General features: G+C 37.5%; 2 protein-coding genes across 5 annotated transcripts in view; one reads left to right on the top strand and one right to left on the bottom strand.

Annotated features, from left to right (window-relative positions):
- Nucleotides 1-4,658: 4,658 nt before the first annotated feature.
- LOC125662714 (arylsulfatase B-like) lies at nucleotides 4,659-18,953 on the bottom strand. Of its 2 annotated transcripts, XM_056152936.1 has the most exons (16): nucleotides 18,796-18,909; nucleotides 17,929-18,610; nucleotides 17,652-17,763; nucleotides 17,492-17,543; nucleotides 17,225-17,328; nucleotides 16,192-16,298; nucleotides 15,373-15,437; nucleotides 14,917-15,018; nucleotides 14,559-14,622; nucleotides 12,634-12,731; nucleotides 12,414-12,550; nucleotides 11,920-11,978; nucleotides 9,781-9,907; nucleotides 8,041-8,186; nucleotides 7,153-7,343; nucleotides 4,659-5,024 (listed from the first exon to the last, which is right to left on the bottom strand). In XM_056152936.1, the coding sequence occupies exons 2-15, from the start codon at nucleotides 17,951-17,953 to the stop codon at nucleotides 7,168-7,170; spliced, it is 1,374 nt and encodes a 457-aa protein (XP_056008911.1). In that variant the 5' UTR covers nucleotides 17,954-18,610; nucleotides 18,796-18,909; the 3' UTR covers nucleotides 4,659-5,024; nucleotides 7,153-7,167. The 2 variants fall into 2 exon arrangements, with proteins under 2 accessions (XP_056008911.1, XP_056008910.1); XM_056152935.1 differs by lacking the exon at nucleotides 17,929-18,610 and having other exon boundaries at nucleotides 18,796-18,953.
- Nucleotides 18,954-25,500: 6,547 nt separating this feature from the next.
- Nucleotides 25,501-26,234, top strand: part of LOC125662698 (solute carrier family 2, facilitated glucose transporter member 1-like) — a 38,857-nt gene continuing 38,123 nt past the window's right edge. Inside the window, exon 1 of one of the 3 annotated variants that reach the window (XM_048895018.2) lies at nucleotides 25,501-26,106. The gene's annotated coding sequence lies outside the window, so the exon portion shown is untranslated. The remainder of the gene's footprint in view (nucleotides 26,107-26,234) is intronic. The other 2 variants (XM_048895026.2, XM_056152933.1) reach the window with 2 other exon arrangements.

Below are 26,234 nucleotides of genomic sequence, written 5' to 3'. Positions count from 1 at the left end.
ACCCTAAGGCTATTATTTAAAGATGAACAGCGCGTGATGAAAATTTTGGAGACTGTCATTGGCTGAATAAAGCTAAATCCAAAATAAAACGGAATTCGTTCTATTTGAAAGTCAGAAAACGTTATCATTTTCTTCTAGCAAATCCATAAATGAAAGTGAATGTTGTTGATAGGTAAAACGACGTTGATGTGTCTAAATGTTGAGGTGAAGGCCACCGCGAGAGGTTTCTTTTCCTCGTGTAGAAGTGTTTGAGTAAATTGTGCCTAATTAGAATTAGGTCGGGGTTTTGAAGATTACATTGCAAGTAGTGTATACGACTGATCGATCCTTTTTATCCAAACAAAACTCATGTAGTATATTATAAACACTGCTAGTTTCCACACTAGTAATTACAATGTACATGTAGCTTCATATTGTCTTGAAGAAGGGGCGGGTTGTCCCGAATAAATATATATATATATATAGTTTGTTTTATATCTCTTCGAGAATCAACGCCTACCGTGACACATCACCTCCGTTTTTAAGGTCATATCCGAAAGACCCGTGATTCTCACTTCATGATTTCAGCTTCTCCATCGTCAGCTTCCCATATTTATGTAGCAATATTTATGTTTATATCTCTCAACTGATTCTTGTTCTGCGTATGGTCAGTTTTTAAATCGAGGCAGGCTACTGACAAATAAGTTGATGGTGCAGGGGTTTCGACAGTCTCGTCAGTTTAAAGTCAGCATTTCGCAAATTATATGTTTGTTATAACGATCTAGTTTGCCAATACAACCTATCATTGAGTCAAATGCTGTCTGACGTGTTTCATACCGATTGTTAGACCGTTCTTGGCACACAGATTTTGACAACGGATAACTCCATTTACCTGATCAAGACATAGGACTCACGGCGAGTGTGGACGGTCAACAGGGGATGCTTACTCCTCCTAAGCAACTGACCCCACCTCTGGTGTGTCCAGGGGAACGTGTTTGCCTAGCTCTCTATTTTGTATTGCTTGTGCGAGTTATGAGATTCATCACTGTTCGTTATCTTCACCTTTCTAAACGACGAGCATTTGGAGAATGAGCTGCAATCAAGTTACTTAGGTTTGACGAGTTCCAACACCAGATACCCTAAGTGTCGGATCCACAAAGTGAATGCAAGGTCAGAGATAGACAGATACATGTAGATAGATAGATATCGCCAATAATTAACAAATTACGTTTCCTAAATATCGTTATCAAGATCTTGACCTCAGTTAAATGTTGTCTTTAAGTCTATCAGAGTTGAGTTTTGTGCAGCGAGTATGTAAGCGGATCCATTTTGAAACATACGTACTAAGTAAGACTATCATCCTATTTAGGCACATAATTAAGGACGGACACGTTTACCAGAAACCGTGAAAGAGTAAAAAAAAAGTTACATTTGTTGTTGTCGAGAATTTTTCATTCATATTTAAAAAAAACGTCACTAGTTGTAAGTGAAGTACCACAAATTTAGACCTATGCTTAGCGCCCAGGGCCGTACCAGTGAGGATTCTTTCACGTGCCAACGACACGGGACCTCCTTTTTTAAGGTAATATCCGAAAGACCCGTGATTGCCGAGCGTTTGGCGAAGGAGCAATCACTACGTATGTTTACGTCTTAGGTTTGACGCGGCCATGACACGAGCGGGGCTCGAAGACACGACCTCTCGGTTACGAAGCGAACGCTCTACATTGTACCATTGAGTTACCGCGACCGGCGGTGTTTTTTTTTGTTTTTTTTTTTTTTGGTGTGGTTTGGTGTTTTTTTTTTACATTTTTTTTTTTACAGAACACCGTATCTGTTACCCAGGCTGGAACATTATCTGTTTGTGTGTTTCATAATATGATCATGGAACCACATTTCAGATATTCAGGCCCGGAAAAAAACTATTTTAACATGTGAAGAGATAACGAGAATTGTGTTTGATCACAAACTTTGGAAAATGATACGATATCAATAGAAATCGAAGTTTTGCGAATCGGTTAATCTCTAACAGAACAAAATGACCAAGGGCATTCTGTCTGGTATGCGGTTCATATTTTCTTTCAGGAACTTAAGTTTATACTGTTGATATTGTGAGACTATATCAATTTCAAGGTCATCACTGTGAGGTCGCCGCGGTGAAAAACGAGTGCGTTAACCACTTCCCTGCCCGGACATATATCCCCAAAAACAAACCCCATAGACATTTATTCCGTATATATTTTCTATAATTACATGTGTTTTATGCCATGTTGAAAGGTTATTCCTTTTATCAAGAAATAAACATACAATGAAACAGCCTAGCTCATTTTTACTGGCAGTGGCAATGTTTATGATAAATACGATAGTCCTTGAAGTCGAGGATGTAGAATCGGCGGTGAATTTGCTTGTGCATATTCTATTCTATTTTCTTGCTTTCAAGACCGGTCCTCCAGACAGTGTTGGGGCCCCAATCCTGGTCTCTACCACTTTCAGCTTGCGTCTTCTCCCTATTATTGTAGCAAATAAACGTACAAAAAAAAACAACCCGATAGTTTTATACAATGCTGTCTGATCTCGGTTTCTTGCTTTTTTGTTGTGTGTTTTTTAATACTTTATCATAACATTTTATCCTCAATATCATGACCAGGTAGAATGATATGCAGTGGGATGTTTGGCGTGTCCACGAGCGTACAGATCGGGGATTCATCTGCAAGTTTAATCCATTACAAGCAATCTGTGGGATTAAAATTGGACGTGGAAGATTGCGACAACCCCATGTTTCCTGCCCAGAAGGAAATAGATATTCATTAGAATTTTCATCCATCCGACTTTTGCTATCGCGATCTATAATCAGATTGTTGTGAACTTGGAATTGAAAAGTATCAGGTGCATACTCCACAAGCTCGGGGAATCAGAGACTCTCTTATATTTCTATCACGTTAAACGGACCGGCTTAGAAATTCACATCTGATTTCCTGTGCAGTGTCTTGACTTCTCTGTAACCAGGTTCTGAATTCGCTATGGTAACGATTTGCAAATTTAAATCCACGTCATAACACATTAATTTTACATCTCCTTTTGTTTCCCTCATATGGGGGTGTTTTTGCATTTGCGAACTTACCAGCATATTCTGTTTGCTTTCGGGAATGCACAATCCGTTTTGCATACTTAATGTGCCAAATGAAGTCAATATATACAGATTTGGCTAAGAATTGAAAATCCCGGTTTACCTCAGTCGTAAATGGAATACAAAAAAATCTGAATTAATTCATTGGTATTAAAATGTACTTGTTATCAATGAGTGTACTTTTTTCATAAAAATATGAAAATGGAAATAATTAAGAATATGAAAGCGATTACCATTCTTATTGTGAATGGTAGACTCAAGGCAAAAACAAGTATGCTATACGTCTTAGCTTCCTCCACTGTGTACTGAGGAAAGAAAAAGTGACTGGTATGTTCAGGTTCCTTACAGCTCAAACTACGTTTAGAACCGAGATAGAATCTTGAATTCTGAATCAATATTTCCACCAGTTTAATCGTAGAGGTGTTCCCTGTTCTGTCTTAAGCTGATTTAAATCCATGTATCACCTACTCAGTCTACAGATTAAATCCAATAGTCGGTAAATCATTTCACTACATATCGAGCAATCTGGTGACTTGTACAAATTTAGTCATTGTACAGACTACATCTATTACAGTTATACTTTTATGTACTGTATGGTGTATTGAAAACTGAACCCATTCTAATTCTCGTTTGTTTTCGTTGTCACAACGTGACATGGTTTTAATTTGGTCTGAATTAATAGGAAAAGTGAAAGTGGAAGAAAAACGGAGAAACATCGACCCCAGATCAAAATACTAGATTTTGTACTTTTCAGTGGAACCGGTATAAGAGCACAGAATACCTATTACTATACGGTATTATTGTAACAGTACAGACATTTATTCCATTATCAAACCGAATATAATAAAATATCATTACTGTTACATCGTCTGTCCGATGAAATACGAAACATTTGTAAGAATTTGAAGGCTATCACCCTCTGGTATTCATCCGCCAACACCCTCCGCGATAGATCTAGCTCCCCCGAGATTCCCTCTGACAGTCATACACAATTGCTTGGCCGTTGATCAAATCACCCAAAGGTCTGCAGTTTCCCTCTGTTTTGCTTTCTCCAATAATCCTTTACGACAGAACAAGTGGCCACAGCCTACCGTTAATGGACACTTGGAACTAATTTGCATAAATAACAATGGCAGATGAACATGATTATACTACTTAATTCTGACAGATGAGATGATAAGTCCCCCTATTCTATCATCTTCTGTGGAAACAACAATGTTCAATGTAATTTAATCATGGGTTATTTGTACAATGACAAACTACGTTATTGAATCATAAGCCTCACTGAGAACCTGAGAAGTACGTAAAAAAAAAAATCGCCTTTAAAATACCATTCCATTTTATTTTAAAATAATAACTTCAGAAACCGTTTGATTGCAACATATTAATGGTGAAATAATTAGGAGGTGTAGAAACTGTTTTGGTGAGATCTTCCCACAAGATTTAATTTTTCTGAAGCCTTTGAAGACTCGACTATCTGCGATTCAGCATAATGATGTGCAAAATTCATGCTGAATATATTAATTAAAATCTCAACAAAATTAACACATAGCACTTTTTTGATAACTTGTATAATGTTTAATATTAAAAGCAAACGATGTTATTAACTGTGGAATTTGGAAAATATCATTACAGTATATACCGCAGAAGATGTGTGTGAAGTCCGTGCGTGCTGCTTAGAAATATTCATTCTGAAGATTTTATTTTTCATTTATTGTACAAATTCTTTGTAAGATCTTATCTTTTCCGTTCTTAAGATTGAAAACTATGCAACTGCGAAATTCCATGTATATCGATTCCTAGTTTATTGTTCTCAATCGTTCATTCAGTTTGATTGTACGTGGCATTCTGCGTTAATCCTTTTGCCAGCAATTCATTACAGCTAGAAGCCAGAGGTTTTTTCAAGTGAAAGTGCCCAATGCTGAAAAAAAAAATCATCTTCTAAATTCTTTTAAAATTGAATAATTGTCAATGAGGAAGACATATTATGCAATTCAACACATAATTCACTAATAATGTTTTTAAAATACTCTTTTAAACGTGTATTATTAGTTGAGATTCCCAGCTTACAACGTCTCCATATGAGTGAAAAAATTTCGAGAGGGACTTTAAACAAGATACAATCAATCAATCCCAACCTCCATGTGAACCGGTGCAGGTAGTCCGATTTTTCGAATCTTTTTACTCTAGCAGGATTGAGAATATCGCTTCAGGCTGCTGAGCCATTTATTTGCAGTCCTTTATATGAAAATAGTGTGGATCAATGAAAGGTGAAGATAACGAACAGTGATCAATCAGATAACTCCTATAAGCATTACAAAATAGATAGCTGGGCAAACACGGACCCCTGGACACACCAGAGGTGGGATCAGGTGTCTAGGAGGAGTAAGCATCTCCTGTCAGCCTCATAAATCCTAAACACAATATTAAAAAAAAGGATAATGGGGCAAACAGGGATTGAGAACAGCAGAGGTGGGATCAAATGCCTAGGGTGAGTAAGCGTCACCTATTGACTGGTCACACCCACATTGAGCCCTATATTTGGATCAACCAATAAACGGAGTAACCGTAGTCAAAATCAGTTTGTTATGAACGGCCTAACAATTGCCCAACTCCTAGGCACCTGATCCCACCTCCTCTGGTTTGTCCAGGGGTCCGTGTTTGCCCATCTCTATTTTGTATTGTTAGTCCCCTACCGACGAAGTCGAAGGGGACTTTAGGTTTGCGCTCCGTCCGTCCGTCTGTCCCGCAAATCAGTTTTCCGGACCTTTTTTTTAAATGTGCTTGCAGATATTCATTTGATATTTGGTACATTGCTTTGCCATAACAAGTTACAGATCAAATTCTAGTTTCGTCTCGGTCCGTTGATTTTTCACTAAGTTATGGCCCTTGGACTTTGAAAAATAGCATGAATTATTAGTTTTCCGGACGTTCTTTGGTTGTGCTTGCAGATATTCATTTGATAGTTGATACATTGCTTTGCCATAACAATTCTAGTTTTGTCTCGGTCCGTTGATTTTTCACTAAGTTATGGCCCTTGGACTTTGAAAAATAGCACAACTTATCAGTTTTCTGGACTTTTTTTTATTTGCTTGCAGATATTCATTTGATATTTGGTACATCGTTTTGCCATAACAAGTTAGAGATCAAGTTCGAATTTTGTCTTGGTTTATTGATTTTCACTAAGTTATGGCCCTTGGACTTAGAAAAATAACATGAATTGTCAGTTTTCCTAACTTTTTTGTTGTTGTTGTGCTTACAGATATTCATTTGATATTCAGTAAATCATGACGATTGCTTTGCCATAAGTTACAGATCGATTTTGAAGTTTTCCTGGTCTAGTCTTTGTACCTGAATAGTAGTCGATTTCCAACCATTCCTATTCTGGTTTCCCAATCTTCCCTTTTACCATAACCTTAGTCTCATAATGAAATTCGAATATTATTACAGTCCAATAATTTTTGCCTCCGGTAGGGACTATGTATTGCCATGCAATACTTTCAGAATGCTTGTTTATAGGAGTTATGAGATTGATCTCTGTTCGTTATCTTCACCTTTCATGAACACACGTCAGACAACATTCTACCTTAAGACAGGCTGTACATAGATAATCTTAACGATCATAAAATTGACGAATTCAATGATGACTTTCAATAAAACTGTTAAAACCTGAGTAACATCAACTTATTTGTCAGTAGCCTGTCTCGGTCTAGAAATTGTGTACCCTATATTTAGAGTTCTATATCTTTACCCTTTAATAGTACATTCGAACCCAAGCGATACAATTGCCTGTATCTATCATCTACATGTAACAAATCAATTTCAATTTTTATAAATACATTCAAGAGTGTATGACTTGTGACGTTTCACACCGACATACTTCATGGAGCAGATTAGTATTTCTTGATTAATCTTCTTTTTTTTTTAAAGGAAGCTCTGAGAATAAAACACACACAAACCCTTTTTTCCCAGGAATGTCGTCGAAGGGCAAAATTTTAGATACTGTGAAATCACCAAATCACCATTATGATCAAAGAAAGGTAACTCACTTTTCCATCTCATCCCTAGCACCAACCCGGTGACCAAACGTTACCGAAGTGGGACGGATTGCACTTAGGGTCGGGGATCAGAGGGTAGTTTGGAGGAACAGCGCTCTTCGTCAGCATCTCTAACCTCTCACGGAGCTGTTTCACGATATCCGGTTTCGATTTGGACAAGTCATTGTGTTCTGTTGGGTCATCTGCAATGTTTTAAAAATCAAATTAATCATTCATCAACCACGTACGATCGTTCTTTTCATTGCTATACTGTATATACAATGTACTAACAAAGCTGGCTTTTCATTTAAAAGAATATGCCATGTTGCCAGGAACCAGAAAACCTTGTACACAAAAGTACTTAATAGCGCTAAGCGTGTGAATTCTGGCATTTACATGAAATATTCCTTGACTTTTGGCAGCATGAACTACTAATGTAATACTAATATCTTTTACTAGCAGTTCTGTGTAAGAAGAGAAATGGATACTAGATCATGTACGTTTATGCGGACACGAGGGTTTCTTTGGGTCCACTTTCTGTAAGGAGGTTGGGTCATATATATATCGCCCAGTTAAATAATTAATGACAATGGCTGCAAGATATCAGGCTAGACTGGTTCTCATCGGGAGATAGGAGAAAAGTTGACTTGTTTTCAAATTCAGTTCATAGGTGGCGCGAAATCGAAAGTAAAAATCCAACTGGTGATAAGAAATTACAGTAGCTATGGGTAAGCAGTGTAAAAAGGATGAGTTTACAAATAATGAAGCTAGTATATTGAATATCAGAAAATTGCATTTTGAAGACATTTTGCATGAAATAAAATAAAAGACTATCAATTTCTTCTAGTATGGTTCCAACAATGTTCTGTGAATATCATCTTAGAGAATACAGAGTACAACCTTTTAAATTGAAAAGCTGGTATCTTCCCGCATGAGCTTCTATCTCCTCAACAGACGGTTCTGGTTTGAAACTGTACACCTGATCAGGTTTATACCAGTCTGGATACATTCCTGGGTATCCATCAATCAACTTGTAGTCTCCCATTCTGTAAAATTCATCCGCCGTTACTTCGCACTCCTTAGTATTGGTAACTATATATATACCGCTCTTACACATTGAGCGAGTCAAGTTGTATTATTGCTTTGTCTTTTCAGAGACACCACAGCTCATTTTACGCAAATATCATGAAATTGCAATTTTATCACAATTTTCTAAAATGTTGTTGCATAGATGAATGTATGAACTTTGCAAAAATAATTTTCAAAGTTGAAAATTCTCGTTTTATCACTAAAATTTATAACTTTTTGCGGTCCTCACAAAAAAAATATTGTCAGTCTTCTCCTTTCCGTATTCAGACGCATGCGCACAAAAGCTAAACTTTATAGCATGGCGTTGTCCTACGATGGGTAAACTATGAATGATGGCAGACTATGTGAGAAAAGGGGTGAAAAAGTGAAAAGAAACTCGGAAATTTACAATGGGGATCAGTATGACTGTTGAAGAAACAAGAGCTAAGTGAGACTAACGAATACACTGTTTGACAAGTATGTCAAATCTCAACAGTGTCGGCAGTGTAACGTATGATTTAAAAAACCTTTGAATTCTGGATGATATTTAAAGAGAGCAGTTGAGAGCAAATTAATGCATTAAAAATGTTAAAATTTCGGCTTTAATGTGATTTCTATCATTTTATCTTAAGTATTTAAAAACAATCACAGGATTAAAATGTGGAAAATAAGCCGTAGTGTCTGTTTAAATAACTTATGAATTATCCTTGTTAAAACTCATAGCCCTAAGCAAGCATTTGAAAAGGAATGTTGTTATTCCCTCTTTATTACCGAATGACGGGATGGAGGATCAGTCACTTAGGAAGAATCTCGTATTGAAGAATTTCAATTCAGAAATTACGGCAAATGATATCAAACTCTCACAAAATGCGATGCAATTTTTAAAAAGTTCTATGAAAAATCCTTCACATTGGTAACGATACCGCTGTTTTTTGTTTTTTTTTGGGGGGGGGGGTTGTTTTTGGTTTTTTTAGTCCACGACTACGCCTTCTCAGGCGATATTACTGTATAATATTCTTTTTATTAATTAATAAAATGTAAATTGCTGTGGATACCTTATCATGTTCAAGTGATTAATAACCGTGAGAAGGCTTTGTCGAAAAACCATCAGTCTTTCATTTATCCGTATTAATCACTTAACTTTTCACTAGATTGAACCTCACCAGCATACAATACTTGTGATACCATGTACACTAGAATTTACATTGATCGGTGCATTTTAGAATAGTGTATTTGGCGATTTTAACTTAGATTATTGAATCGGAATTTAATGCAACAAGTCAAATTTAGTGCAATCCTAACATGCTTATCATACGGGGTTAACCCATACCTACACGTATTAAGCTCCACGCGATTTATCGTATAGGCAATTTTCAAAGGGGAAAACAAGAGTATCATGACATTGTGTGTTAAGCATGACGTTGTAATGAATGTTTTACTGTTTAAAAAATCAACAATAGTTTTTCACTGCGATTCAACTCAGGTGATGTATGGATAAATAGAGATGAAATCTATATTGAGCATCATGATAGATATAATTTATTTTTATAAACGATTTCTTTTGTCTGTGACCTGATGGCTGCGTGACCTTCCTCGGGAGCTATGTCAGAATCATAGTTGTAAACCAGTTCAGTTCGGGGACCCGGTGAGTTGTTTATAATGGCCTCCCACTGGCTCACTCCGTCACCAGGCAAGGCTGCTGTAATATATAAATATTGCATGTAGTTAAAGCTGTATGACCCGATGTTCATGTATTATTTTTGTACATAATTACTTTAAAGCAGATTAATTACTTTATAAAGTTATTAACTTTCCCTTAATTACATGCTTGAAAACATCTGCATGTAAAAGAAAACAGTGCGAATATTATTTAGAAAGTAAATATAGTGGCTACATATATAAATCATCCCATAATAGACGTCTATAAATAGACCCACGCGCGTCAGGGGAATCCCAACATGATGTATTAACTCATACTCAACTGTCTAGTTTTAAGGCTGAAAGAGCGTAAAACAACGAATTACTAAGAGGTATTTGATATTGTTATTTCTATTAAACTTATGGTACGGTACTGTTATAACAAAATACACAGCTTTACACAGATAAGACCACCGATGTTCTGAAAGTTTGAACTGGTCACGTGACTATCACTTGACATGGCAGAGTGACGCGGTTATTTGTAAACATCGATTTAAAATCAAATTATTTGGGTTAAAACAGGTAAAATAATTTATGATATGTCATACAGTCTCATAACTACATACGTGCGATGATTTAATAGCGTTTTTACGAGATGGAAAAAAAATATTGTAATTCGGACCATACAGCTTTAAGGGTAATAATATATAAATATTGCATGTAGTTGAGGGTAACATTGAAAATTTTCACCCAGAGAAAACCATTGTCAACCGCGTGTGCTTTCTATTCCCAGAGGGAAACATCAAGCTTTTTCAGTTGTCCAAATGACCATTGAACTGGTCAATCAGATTCGAGTATTTTATATGAAAGTATAAGAATATACAAATATTGCATGTAGTTGAGGGTAACATTGAAAATTTTCACCCCAAGAAACCCATTGTCAACCTCGGCGTAGACGATGGTTTTCTCGATGGGTGAAAATTTCCAGTTACCCTCAACTACATGCAATATCTATCAACTATTATACTGAATGTTATGTTTATTTCAAATGCTTCTTGATCAATCAGATTCGAGTATTTTACATGAAAGTATAATAAATAAGAGGCAGCTGCCTCGGTAAAAAAAAACAACCACCTTTTATGTTGTTAAAATGTCGATAGCCCCCCTGCCTCGGTAATATTCGAACCCAAGCTACGCCTATGTAAATACCCAGGTAAACGCTAGATTGACATCAAAATTCAGCTCTTTATGCAAAGCAGTCTCCAGTTATGTAACTAAACTTTATTACTATGATATCACTGACGAGAGGGGTCTAACTTTCGTTGGACACATTAAGAAATTCTAATCTTCAGTGAACAGAAATTATGAATCCTTTAGATACGGAAGTTTGACTCCATGAAAATCAGTGATTCTGTATACCGTGGTGTCATCAATTTTCGTGGACTTTAAACGTGAGTGAAATTGTCATTGATACTGTTTTGTTCAACGCAACTTAGTAAAAAGCTGTCCAAGTTCTTGTTTGGAAAAAGACAAAATCAGTATGTAGAGAACGGCTTACAATTGGTATATAACACGTCAGACAAGATCAATTTCCCAATAAGGTCAACATTTTCACAAGTTGCACACCCATGTATTTCGCATGGTAACGAGTACGTGAACATGAATAACTAGGATACACACGACAGCCTAGCAGTTAGAGTGACTGCTTCGCAACCAGGAGGTCCCGGGTTTGCCCCCCTTGTCGCGTCTACTCAATTACGTTTAATTTTTGTTGTCATTTAAACTACACAACGATTGTCCCTTCACCAAGCGCCCAGTAAAAGGTAAAATTCGTGGGTCTTTCGTATATGATCTTACAAATGTGGTCCCTTGTTACGGCAGGCGATGGTGTGATTACTAGTAAGGAGGGTAACTTATTGAACCAAAATACATGTGCATCATATATGCGACTGAAATATTTTTGAATAGAATGTAAAACAAACGTGCAAGTTTCATCTTACCACGAGTCGGTGTAATTAGCCTGTTTAAGAGACATTTGTAGTATATGTGTATGCAATTATTGGTCTTTCCTACCTGGTTTCCCTCCGGCGGCCTCAACTAAAGTGCTGGACCAATCCACCGCGTGCATCATACTGTAAACCGATTGACAGCGATTCAATTATCATTTTGCAACAGGTTATTTTACGCATCGAGTTAGGAAAGACACATATAGTATAAATACGAATGTCAATTTCATTCGATTTTATTAAATTTATTGGATGAGTATGTGTACTTTTTTTTCAAACATTGAAAGTTTTAGCACATAAGCAAATGATATGAAGTAATGTGTTGTCCTCATGTTTATCCTCTGACTCGCACTGTACATCATTGTATCCAGATGAGACGATCAGGAACCAGACAAGCAATGAAAGTTCCTATGAAGAGTAAATTCATGGTACCCAACCTATAACCTTTAACCTATAACCTTTCCTGTGGTGTCAAACCACTAACCTTCCTGTGTTATCAAACTCTTAACATTTTCAATGATATCAAACGGTGAACGTTTCCTATGGCAGAAAATCACCAACCTTTCGAAGGATTCTCCCGTTTTCTGTAGACCGGCTCCATGAACAAAAGAAACAACACGTGTACCGCCTTCATACACAGTGAATTTCCCGCCTCTCAATGGATAGTTATTACCAAAATATTTAGGCCAACCACCATTCTGCCAAAGAAATAGGAAACGATGTTCATAATTAAAATGGCGGGATCTGGCCTGAATATTCATCACCAAGAAGATACACTTACGTCAGCAGTGAATACTATGAGAGTTTCGTCGTACAACCCGGACTCCTGTAGTTGGCGGGTAATGTTGCCGATAGCCTCGTCCAACGCAGATACCATCCCTCCAAATATTATACATACTTATGAAATGTATCTGCACCTCTGATCTCTAATAAAGCCTTACCAAAACCGATCAGATTGCGGCAGTCTTATACCAAGTTGCGATTAAATAGCGGCGAACATTAACAACGTGATGAACCATCAAACACTATGCTATTGGTTCGAATACAAACCTTGCAAAAATTCTTTATGGCAGCGAACAGAAATATATACTGCTTTACTGTTTTAATTTCCTTTTGGAAATCATATGAATTTACGATTTGAAAATGTTACTGCAATCACTGCATACAGTTAAATTTATTAAAGTAAAATCTTGCCTGACTGTATTGACCTTCTGATGAATTAGTTTTGATGAATGGTTAAATGACTACAAAACAACATAGCCAAACTTATTGGGAAAAAAACAACCTGTCTCATGGTTAGAAACTTTTAAACCCTGTAACCAAAACCCTTATCCGTGGGATAATGAAATTTACAATTTTAGTAAAGGGCTGTCTGCTCCTGATAAACATTTAGTATAAATACTATTTAAGAAAGATGTTATTTAAATGTTTTACACATAACCACTATATGCAAAGTTTGGCAATATGTGGAGTCGGGGCATTTACCCCGTGGATCATAAAATTTACAATTTTGGTAGAGGCCTTCCTGCTCTACATAACTAGTTTAGTTAGTTTCTTAAAGATGTACGCTGGTAGAGAAGATTTTTGAAAACTAGTCAATCTTTGCCCCGCCCCTATAGCGGCGGGGTTGTAGAAGTCCTGAGATTACAATATATGTTCCAAAGAGTTGGAAGAGTAGCTAACAGGAGTTGGTAACGAACGATGTTCTCTGATCAGGTGACCTAAAACGTCGTTTCTACGATCTAGTAATTTAAAAAAGTTAAGTGTACGATTCACTAAATCGTAGAAATGATTTTTTAATCGTTTCTATGATTTACTAAATCGTACAAACGGCTCTTTAAATCTTAGAAACGACTTTTTAATAAATCGTACACACGTTGTTTTTTCCAAGCTGTATAAACGACTTTTTTTAAATCGTGACTTTGAGAGTAGGGCAAACATGAACCTCCGGAAACACTAGAGGCGTGATCGGGTGTCTAGGAGGAGTAAGCACCCCTGTTGATCGGTCACACCTGTAGTGAGCCCTATATTTTGATCAGATAAACAAGAGTAACCCACAATCAAAAATAGTATGTGAAGAACGGCTTAATAATTAACATCAAACACGTAAGATAGCATTCGACTTAATGATAGGTTGTATTTGTAAATTAGATTGTTTTAACGACAATAGAATTTGCGAAATGCTGACTTTAAAGGAGACTGTTGAAACCCCCGTAACATCTACTTATTTTGTCAGTAGCCTGTCTCGATTTAAGAATTGATCATACGCAGAACACGCTCTTGAGTATCGAAAAGGCAAACTTCACCAGAGAACTCTTAATATGGCCATCAGAAGTTTGCGACAAGTCTACGGCAAACTTCATTGGCATATGTAAAGTCGCTGTAAGGTTCCTACAAACAATTTGAGGTAATATTTCCGCTTTAAATCTGCTGCATATCTACAGCAACGGTTTCAGGTATACAATGCACATGTCTGTTTAGGCATTTCGTTTGAGTAATTTATGTAGAAATACAACTCGGATTTAATTTTAAGTTTCACTAAAGACAGAAGCTGATTGAACTTTGGGAGCGATAAAACCATTTATAGACAGTTAGAGATATCGTCAATACGAAAAACGAGATTCGTATTGAACTTCATTAGTGTATGGACGTTTGCGGTCTCCGGTGGCCATTTTTAAAAAATGAATAACACAAATATACACGTACCTGAAAATTGACGTCTGCCTTGTGTTTTCACATTAGGATACATATTCTCATATTTCTTAGGAACCTGGGGGGGAAAGATGAAGGAGCTGAGAATTTCCACTACTAGAGCAGTACTGTTTAGATAAGAACATGCGCAAACTATATGGGTTTTTTGTGAAAAGATTGGTATAGATATGTTTTAGAAGGAGTTGAATTTCCATATATCATCCTCAGACCGATGCCCATGAAGCTATTCTCAAAAAATCAAAATAAGCTGATCTCATGTGAACATTACCAGCCTCACTTAACGTTAGTAGAGTCATAGTATTTCATACTTTAGATGCAGTCTAAAACCACAGAAGGGATCACTAGTAACAACCTGAATGGGATCGTGGACATTCTGGAAGGCCATGTACAGAAACAGGGGCTGGCTGGAGTTGTGGTTCTTTATGATGTTTTGCGCTCTTGATGCGAAGGTAAACTAGATTATATTATAAAAAGATATACAATTAGCATGTACATTTACTTGAAAAGTATCAAACACAAGTACTAGGGGCGACTGCTGGTGTAACTTCATTGACTGAACAGTTCAAGTACTGCCAGCCTCTATATGATTCCACAGGTCAGTTATTACATAATTCTAGATCAAACGTGTTCTTTAACAATCCAAACAAATTAATTCAACGTCCGAAATATCGTTTTGAAATGATAAATGTAACAATATCATCATTATTTCTTCTGTCGTGTAACTGATGTTGGCAATACATAAAATATTTTCCGATTTCTCACAGATTGTTCTGGGTGTGTTGCAAGAGAAAGACGCTGAATCTCTTACCGTTGAATACGTTCCGTTGAGATTCCGGACGGGTTTTTCATTATCCCGGTAATCCAGGTAATTGTCTAGAATGAACAAAACACCGTGCTTCAGAAAGCATTACTAACGGCACCGTGAGGGGTCTCTTGAAGGTAGTACCATGCAACAATCAAATACTAGTTCAATTTGATCTGCGTGTTCAAATCATATATCATTATTTCAATTCATGGGTCCAATTGTTGCATGACACCTTCCCGAGGGGATCCGAGCTAGAATAGATCCTCAGTACCCCTTGCTTGTAAGAGGCAACTAACTAAATGGGGCGGTCCTTCGGACGAGACCGCAAAACCCGAGGCCCTGTGCACAGCAGGTGTGGTGCAATAAAGATCCCTCCCTGCTCAATGGCCATAAGCGCCGAGCATTAGCCTAAATTCTGCAGCCCTTCACCGGTAATGGTGACGTCTCCAAATGAGTTAAAACGTTAAACAATATACGATCAACTAATCCATGCGTATCAGAGACGGATACCAAAATGTATGGAGGCATACCAAAGTTTGTAGAATAAATATACAGAATTGTTTTTAGAATTAACATTAATTTGACTCCTTGTATTCTATTCAAACTATCTTTGTGACCGTTGTTATGATTTATAATTATGAAATATTGATTTTCTGCTTGCCTTATATTGTTGTAATTGTAAACACTTTATAAATTAGCAATTAACAAATTTATTTATGGTGTCCTTCTGCTTGCTGTCGTATTTACTGACGACTCGCCGTGTAACTCCTAGACAGAAATAAGCTTCCACTGGACGAACTAGCACTCTATCACAATACTTACACCACTCATGTGTATAGTGATCCTCCTGTGCGTTGTAATACCCAAAGAAAGAATCGAACCCTCGGTAAGTCGGCGTACAGTTCCAACTACAGAAACCCAAGTGCCACCTACACGAATTGCATACACAAGCTTTACTTTTATCAAGAGTCACAATATTAGGTAATTAAAGGGAAGGCAACCCAAAAACTTTTACATGATAAATGATAGAATTAATTATAGGATTAAAATTTGTCATACTATTCTGTTGATATACGGCCTGGATAAGCTTTACTGATTTGAAAACGTTAAAAATTGAAATTCCCGCTATCTATAGAGGCTGCCATGAACTCTTTTGTATTCAAGACCACAAAAATCAATAATTTTGACGTCATGCCATCTGTTCCGGTTTTGATGAGATTCTAAGATCATCAAAGATGTGCATGTGGTAGATTTTATGAATAAATAGGTTGGTGCCTTCCTGTCAAGCCGTTAATTTACACTAATGCGAAGGGGAGATGTGAAAAGTTTTTGTTTTCGAAATTTCTGACCTAACAAAGTCATCTGAAAAGAAAAGACTACGTAAACTGTGGAACCATCATTTGCGTGATGACAAGTTGAGGTTCGAGACATTTGTATGAAGAAACGTATACCGTCTGCCCGGTCTGTGACTCGACTGAACGTCTTCTTTTCTTGATTTCTTCTTGCGAAAAAATGGGCTCAAATCTATACGACTCCAAACTTAACTGTTCGTGACTTGTCATGTTTATAGTGCTGCTGATGAAATAAACCGGAATCTACGATGTGACGTCATAAATTAAACTTCAATGGCCGCTCACTTTGCGGTGGGTAATTTAAAATATATATGATAGATTAATATTGATTTAATCGCTAAGCAAGGATTTTTGTTGCTAAAGACTGTCATTTACGATATCAGTAAGTAATATGTTATTCGTAAAAGCAACAATGTGGTTAGGGTTGCCTTTCCCTTTAAAGTAGTGCTTTAGCTTGTTATAGTAAAGAGCTGTTGAAACGCCTCGTTTCACAATGTACATACTTTCCAACCATGTGAGTAGCGTAACCAAGTTCCTTTAATCTTTGGGGTAAGAACTTCATCTTCAATGGTGAGCAGACAGGTTGCCAAGGCAGGATCACGAGATGCTGCCATGAAAACAGATTGGTAAATTTATGAAGCTGTTCATTATCTTCCTCATTTTGTATGAAAACAATGAAACAATGTTACCAATGACATACCTGCAATTAAGCTTACTACCACTCAAACTATGACATAAATAAATGTTGTCTATAACATAACTTAGGATACCTGTAATCCTGCGTGATAAGGATAGTAACCCGTCATGATGGCATGCCGAGATCTGTAAAACAAAATATCGCAAAAGACTGTATACCATCGAAAGAAAGATTCATATTCTTGATTTAGTGATGTCATACAAGTTGGCAGATGACATGGTATACTCCCTTACGGACTACAGAGGGGCTGTAAGTATGTCTGGTTGAGAATGAGTCCTTCCTTTGCCAATTTGTCTATGTTAGGAGTTTTCATGTTAGGGTTGTGAAATCCCACATCATTCCAACCTATGCAGTAGATGATAAATTAATAAAAGAGTATAATTCAACACGAAATTCGTTCACAGACATAATTGAGTAGGAAAAAGTGAAGATAATGAACATTGATCAATCACAAAATTCATATGAAAAAGACCAGAGGTGGGATCAGGTGTCTAGAAGGAGTAAGTATACCCTGTTGACCGGCCACACCCGCCATCAGTCCTATATCTTGATCATGTAAACGATGAATAAGGAATTTCTGTCTTGTTTGTGGAGTGGATGGGGGTGATCAATTGGCTGGAGCACGTGATAATTTGCATGCTAATTGGAGATCGGTCGGGGTAGCCCAGTGGTTAGGGTGCTTTGCGAATGGGAGACCGGGTTCGATCCAGGTGCCACGTTTAACATAGATAGTGACTCATTCTTTCCCAAGCGTCCTGCTTGAAAAGTGAAAGTATCGGTCGTGGTAGCTCAGTGGTTAGAGGGTTCGTTTGTGATCGGGAGGTCGCAAGTTCGAGCCTCGCTTGTGCCATGGCTGCGCTAAACCTACGCAGTACCTGCTCCTTTGCCAGAAGCGCGGAATAGAGAAGTGAGAGTCACAGGTCTTTCAGATGTGACAATAAAAACGGAGGTCATGGCAGGCGCTGGCACGTTAACAATCCCTCACTGCTACGGCCCTGGGCGCTAAGCATAAGTCTAAATTTATGGTCTTTCATCCTCGAAGGGATATAAAATAAACAAGAAGTGAAGGTCACGGATCTTTCGAATATGACCTTTAAAACAGGTGCTTTATCATAGTGGGCGTTGGCAAAATAAGCAACTCACTGCTGTACCCCTGAGCATAGGTCAAAGGTTTGTCTCTAGTCATTACCAGCTGTAAAGTTAATAGACTTGTGAATACGATTAATATTGAACACTTAAAATCACTAAGACACACGCTAGTACACGGTGCAAACTAACAAAGCATCATGAAGGAGTATACCTGCTGGTGTGTATTTGATATGTATCATCATATAGGTGTATATTTATAAAATCAAATATAAATTTTAAAAAACTTACCCAAATCATCTGCAACTATGAAGAGAATGTGAGGTGATTTGGCATAAACCTGTATCTTTTGTAGACATATGAATAAACCACCGAACAAAAGAAAAGCTAGAAATTTCACCACCATCCTAAGCGACACTAATGTTAGTTTGACAAATTTGTATAATCCGATGATAAGGGAAATGTACCGGTAGTAAATAAACAGCTGTGATAAGTTTATTGTTTACACACAGAAAGAAGTGCAGATAATAACATATTGATTTCTCATTATAACTCCCCTCGGGTATTACATATTTCTGGACAGTATATAAATTCTGATATTAAATTATCCAAAACACATGCGACGATGTTCGTAACTATATAGTTATTTGAAAAATAATACAATCTATAAATAAAACCGACACCTCATATAAGCCCGAGGGTCAAAGGTAAATATATTACGGAATTGGGTGTGACAAAGTATGTTTAACTATGCTTATTATGTGAAAAGGGTGAAGATAACGAACAGTGATCAATCTCACAATCCCCATAAAGATAAACTTTAAGAGTAGAACACATGCGGACCCCTGGATACACCAGAGGTGGGATCAGGTGCCTAGGAAGAGTAAGCATCCCCTGTTGACCGGCCACACCCGCCATGGGTCCTATATCTCGATCAGGTAAACGGAGTAATTCGTGTAAAATCAGTATCTAACAATTGGTATGAAACACATCAGATAGTATTCGACCTCGTGATAACTTGTATTGGCATAGATCATTATAACGATCATAGAATTTGCAAAATGCTAACTTTAAACGAGACTGTTGAAACCCCTGTAACGTCAACGTATTTGTCAGTAGCCTGCTCCGATTTAAAACCTGACCATACGCAGAACAAGCTCTCGCATATCGAATCATTTGAGAGACATAAACACCATGTAATGTGAGTACAGTTTTGTGTATGATAAGGTAACTGTCGTACTGAAGGAATGTGTTATCAAAAATATTTACACATTGTTAATCATCATATGTTGAGACCCTATGCCCCCTCAGGGGCCAAGAGGAATAAGTCAAAGTAAGTCATAAGTCAATCATCATATGTACGAAATACAGCTACATATTTTCATAATGAACACAGTACATTGTATATTGATTCAATATATCCCAATGAACTCCAAATAAAGCCACCAAAGAGTCTCTTCCATATCTGCTTCATATTTGGATATTTTACTGACAACAGACGTGAACGGCAAGCTAACAACGCAACTTTATGACAAATGGTACAGGATTCTCGATCGTCAACTTCTCACATCTATGTAGCAATATTTAATTTTCGTATGTTGTGGATTGGATACGCGAGATTGTATTCTGCGCAGTATTAAATTTTAACCGGAGGTAGGCTACTGCATATAAGTTAATGTTACAGGGGTTTCAACAGTCTCATTTAGATTCATTGTCTGACGCATTACATATCATAGACCATTCTTTACATACTAATGGTGACTACGGATTATTCTGTTCACCTGATCACAATAGACCGGTAATCAGGGGATGCTTACTCTTGTTAGGATCCCACCTCTGGTGTATCCAGGGTCCCGTGTTTGCTCTGTTCTTAATTATATATTTTTTATAAGATTTTTGAGATTGATCACTGTTCTTTTTCGTCATCCTTTTCGTATTAGAAGTATTCATTTGGTAACGAACTCAACACAATTCTGGGTGTAATTGTGACAAAAATTAAGAAAACATTTTAAACGTATCGCAGTAAACTAGATGGTTGAATCTCACAAATATAAAAGTGTTTTATTATAATAAACAACATGATTATACTAATTGTTTGTTTTATTGCATCTTCGCTAGCCAAGGGTTTACGATCCGCTCCGCTTCTCTACAAACCCTTGGCAGATTTAGTGCGATTTTCGTAGCTTTATGTGGCGCCCTTTAGCGGATGGAGAAAACCCCGTTTGGATTACATCATGCTTATCCAATGAAAATGCGTGTTTCAGCTATTGTTTAAAAGTTGTTAAGAAATGGCTGTGCTCGATGTTTAGAAATGGCTGCGCTCAGAGAGTAACGGAATGTGGTATGCAAATCATTAAAAAATATTGATAATAAATTTAACCATCTCTTAATTGCATACTTAAAAAAGAAATCAGTGAGACTATTATTTAGAAAATAAACATGTGTTAACCCATGAAATATATGTAGTCGTTGAGTCTACGTCTAAAAATAACCCCACGTGTGTAAGATGAAATCCAAATTGAGGAAAATAGCTCTGACGCAACTGTCTCAATCTGGGATAGATAGAACATAAAACAACGAATTGATATTAAACTTATGGTACGGTACTGTAAATAAATGCACTTCTTTACGCAGATACGAGTCTGAACTGCGCACGTAGCATCATTGGTTTGGATATGTATTTGATACACGGCCGAGTGACAGTTGTAGGTATTTAAATTCCTTTGTTTTGCACGTGATCTAACGTAACACGTTCTCTGATTGAGCAGTGGACTTTCCCTGCGTCCAATCATATGCTGAAAGTTGAGGCTACGAAAATCGCACTAAATCTGCCAAGGGTTTGTAGAGAAGCGGAGCGGAGCGGATCGTAAACCCTTGCCTAGCGAAGATGGTTTTATTGATACACTGGTACATATTACCTTCTACAATACAGACATGTTGGGCTCGACAATAAAACAAGTTCTAGGTTCAGCAGACAGACATTCAAGGTCATTCTTAGGTCCCTAGTAGAGATCTTTGAATTGTTTAACTTGGAATAAGCCTAATGGATTTAAACTTTGTTTAAACTTTGTCAACAACAGAAGTTATGGAATTTAGAGTCACAGATCTTCTAGATCATTGATCTTATAAACGGAGCTCCCTGCTCCGCTGCAGGCAGAGCCAACATTTCCATCAATGATGCAATCTAGAAGATGAGATTTGATTGATTGATTGTATCTTGCTTAACATTTCTCTGGAGAATTTTTCACTCATATGGAGACGTCATCAAGACCGGCTTCAAATTTAGCCCTTTGCTCGGCGCTTATGGCCTTTGAGCAGTGAGGTTCTTTAGCGTGCCACACCTACTGCGACACGGGACATCCGTTTTTAAGATCATCTCCGACGACCCGTGATATTCACACCTGATGCCGAGCGTTTGGCGATCGAACTGTCACTACCTGTTTTAACGACTTAAATCTGTCGTAGCCGGGATTCGAACCCGGGCCTTCCGCATGCAGGGAGCGCGCAGCGGTGGATGAGATTTGAGTGCAGAGCAATTATAAGCATGGAGGCCTTTCCCAAAAATATTTACTTGATGACCCCTGGGACACAGAGGTTCTAGGGAGAACTGAACATTATATAACCAAATAAACTGAATTTATAGTGATAATGAACAGGGGTGCCCGTATTTCAGGAATTTTGTTTGTATGTTGTCTTACGTCCACTTGAGAATAGTGCTCATTTTACTGGGATGGGTGATCCAAAGGCAGACACTTGCATACATGTATGTTGTTAAAGTAACTACCGGGTTTTAAAGAGTTACCATGGATATACCCAGATTACCACAAAACTATTGCTTTTAACATATTGTATTGTATCAATGGTACACGGATTTTGCTCTCTCCTAAAACAAAACAAAACTTTTACATTTGACATATGGAGTTATTCCTCTTTGAACCGCAATAGAACTAGGCTGTCATGAGACACTTATACCCGCGCGCAAGTTTTTAAACTCTTCTTCGTACTTGTGTACCTAACAAAGAAGGCACGATAGTTACCATATAACATATACCGTATACCATATGCTGCATATGTCAAGATTAATTCAGTATTCTGCTGAGCAATTGCCCTGAGGAGGTCATCCCAAACCCCATTTCATAATTGAAATACATTTTTTGTTCGTCGTTTTGCCACCCTATTTACCACTCAGGATGAAAAACAAAACTTATTGCACATTTAAAGGACACTACTGATCATCTGCCAGAAGATATGGCTAATGCATGAAATGTAAAAGAAGCTTTTGTAAGCAGGATTTTATATATTAAAAAAACAACAACAGCAAAAAACTCCCGTCGTTTTTCAACCTTCAATTGGTCTCTATGGTGAAAGTGAAACTTCTGAAAACGTATTGCATATCAATATAGGACAACTCCAATTACCTTCCAAAAGATGATTTGGCTACTGTGTAAACTGTAGGGGTTCGTTTTCTTAAAATCCCCCCCCCCCCCCCCCGGAATGAAAAACTGATTGTATATCTACTGGATACCACCAATCATATTCCAAATGATGATTTGGTTTACTGTGTAAATTGTAAGCGGAGTTATGGGAACCAGGCTGTTTTGTTTAAGAAAAAACGTCGTTTTTCAACCCCTATTTGGACCTCAGGATAAAAATTAAAATTCTAAAACCTTTTTGCACATCTACAGAACACCACCAGCCATCTTGCAAAAAATGATTTGGTTAGTGTGTAGAATGTATGAGGGGTCCAGGGAACCAGGTTTTGTTGTTTGTTGGTTGTTGTTTTTTTAAAGAAAATACATTGGGTTTCTTTACCCCAGGGTACAATTTAAAATTCCAAAACCTTATTGTATATCTAGTACAGGACATCATATATCACATTTCAAAAGATTAATTGGTTACTGCTTGAAATAAAAGAGGAGTTTGAGGAAGAAGAAAGTGTGACAAACAGACAGACGGATGGGTAACAATATGCCCAAATTTTCTTTAGAAAGTGCGGGTATATAAATCCTGGCCTCATGCAGTTAGAATGGGTCCTCAGTACCCCTTGCTTGTCGTAAGAGGCGACTAAATGGGGCGGTCCTTTGGATGAGACCGCGAAAACCGAGGCCCCTTATCACAGGAGGTGTGGCAAGATAAAGATTCCTCCCTGCTTAAAGTCCGTAAGCGCCGAGCATAGGCCCAAATTTTGCAGCCCTTCACCGGCAATGGTGACGTTTCCATATGAGTGAAAAATTATCGAATGGATGTAAAACAACATACACACAGACAAACACCCCTTTAGGGTCGTGAAGAATCAATCTACCGTCTTCATTCCATCATCTCTACCTTGCGTTTGGTATCTTATCGAAGATCATATAACTTTAAATCTACTTCCGCGATTTTGTGGTACGAATTCAAAAGAGACAAATGGGAAAAGCTACCATTCACGCAAACACTGATTTGTCATGCATTGAAGCACTGGGTACCCACTCCGATGACAATCACACCTCTACTATTTGAAAACTCCATTCATCAACATTGTGAGAACACATGCAAATATTTTATCTTCAAAGTAAACAAAGTTATCTTTGACATACTTAAGATGGGTGTAAAGTTGAAGAGGGATGTTGATAGACGTACCTGACAGGCAAAATCGACTCTAAGTTCAATGCTCAATCGCACCAACATTACCTTTTATAAAATTAGTTAGAATTAATTGAACCTATCATAACGGGTGGAAATATGCAATCGTTTCAAGGGCGGATCCAGATATTTTCAATGGGTGTAGGGTGTGACCCAAGTGTGTACCTTTTTCACCCAAGGGGAGGGGGAATGAAGAGACCAAAATTGCAAAAAAAAAAATGACCATTTGTATTTTTTAAAACTGTTCAACCAGAGGGGGTCGCAACCCCCGCGACACCTTCCTCTAGATCCGCCACTGCAACCCCCGCGACACCTTCCTCTAGATCCGCTACTGCAACCCCTGAGACACCTTCCTCTAGATCCGCCACTGCAACCCCCGAGACACCTTCCTCTAGATCCGTCACTGCAACCCCCGCGACACCTTCCTCTAGATCCGTCACTGCAACCCCCGAGACACCTTCCTCTAGATCCGTCACTGCAACCCCCGCGACACCTTCCTCTAGATCCGCCACTGCGTTTTGTTCTAGTGCTCAGTTACCTTACAAAATGTCCAGCCACGTTTTTATTTCATTATATTACTCATACTTAAATGAATTACCTAAAGTACAGTTATATGAAGACGAGTGAGTATAACAGATTATGCAACACATATTGCACTCGAATCGTGTGTTCATATGTTCTATAAAATAGAGGTTAGGGCATATCAGGCAATGTGCACTACGTAAAACACGTGTATTGGTCAAATATTTTATTCTACCCACCTGACAGGTAGAAAGAATTAGTGACGGAAAACGCATTCCTGCGCGTGACAATCAAGGCTGCCATGATAAATAAGATTACGTAAAGACAAGGTGACCGATATGTAGACGCTAACCCAGTTATAAGAAACAGATTTTTTGGTTGTTCTGTAAAATTTGTCCTCACTGATTTTAGACAGCGAATCTTGTCATGGCAACATTGTTCGTTATTCCAGGCTGACGTGGATTAGAAATTACTGATAAACTACGTAATATCTAACATCTTACCTTCAACATTTCAGATACTGGGGAATATATTATTATCCCCTCGCAACCAAATTGCTGTAGGGATATACTAACTTGTCCGTTCGTTTGAACTTCTGATTTTATAAAACTTTTAATTACTTTTAGAAATTTCTTCTTTTAAATTTCCAGAAATGGTACTTTGTATAAATGTTAGAGTTGTTAGGGTTACTAAGTTAAATGCCATTGTTTGTGTACAATACCTTGATATTTCTTATATATGAAAATGCTACTGAAATTGAATTAAATTTCTTAAAAAGCATTTTACAAAGAAACAGTTCAGTCGTCCATGTATCGACTCTTTCAGTAGTTGGGATATTGACTCGTGCGAAATCAGCAGAATTCTTTAAAGATATGGAATGTGAAAATGTCAGATTTCATTCAAAGTAGAACAAGAAGAACACGTGAAAGTTTTTCCCTGGAGTTTTCATTCACTGAAATTTGAAATATGTATCTTTCATGGAATGTCAAGGTTGTTTTTGAATTGTGTCTAGGTGTTTGACCAATTCAGAAGACTCGTTCTTGTAGATCAGATGTGGCGGACCAAAAAAATATGGCCAAAAACAATCCAGTGTGTTAAAGCGAATGAACTCATTACATAGATTGATACTGCTACTCGACCAAATACTGAGAACCCGAGAAGTATGTACTTAATTGTACAACTTATATATTCATAGTTCAAGGCTTTCATATTGGGAACACTTTTACGCTGTTATTTTAACTATTAAAACGGTGTTCCTTATCACGCTGTACCCAGATGTCACTGAGGGAACCGTTAAATAAGGGGAACAGCCCTGTGTATGATCTGATAACAGGTGAACGACTCGGATGCTACCACTGGGTCTCTTCCTTGTCCTGCACTATAGTATGACCTCTTTGTCGTAATCGAGAGTCTCTCCTCTACCATTTAGGACTATATATCTATATATATCTTCATGAGGTAAGAACATGTATTTTCTAACTTATATCGTTTTCGACTGAGTGTTCGAAGACGGTGATTGGAGAATATTGTGCTTAACTGTTTTAGCCTATCGATATACATATGCATGCGTTTTAAACTAGTGGCAA

This window comes from Ostrea edulis, chromosome 1 (genome assembly GCF_947568905.1).
Source record: "Ostrea edulis chromosome 1, xbOstEdul1.1, whole genome shotgun sequence".
Taxonomy (NCBI): Eukaryota; Metazoa; Mollusca; class Bivalvia; order Ostreida; family Ostreidae; genus Ostrea; species Ostrea edulis.
The sequence above is the reverse complement of the archived record's forward strand: the minus strand, read 5'-3'. Positions and strand labels throughout refer to the sequence as shown.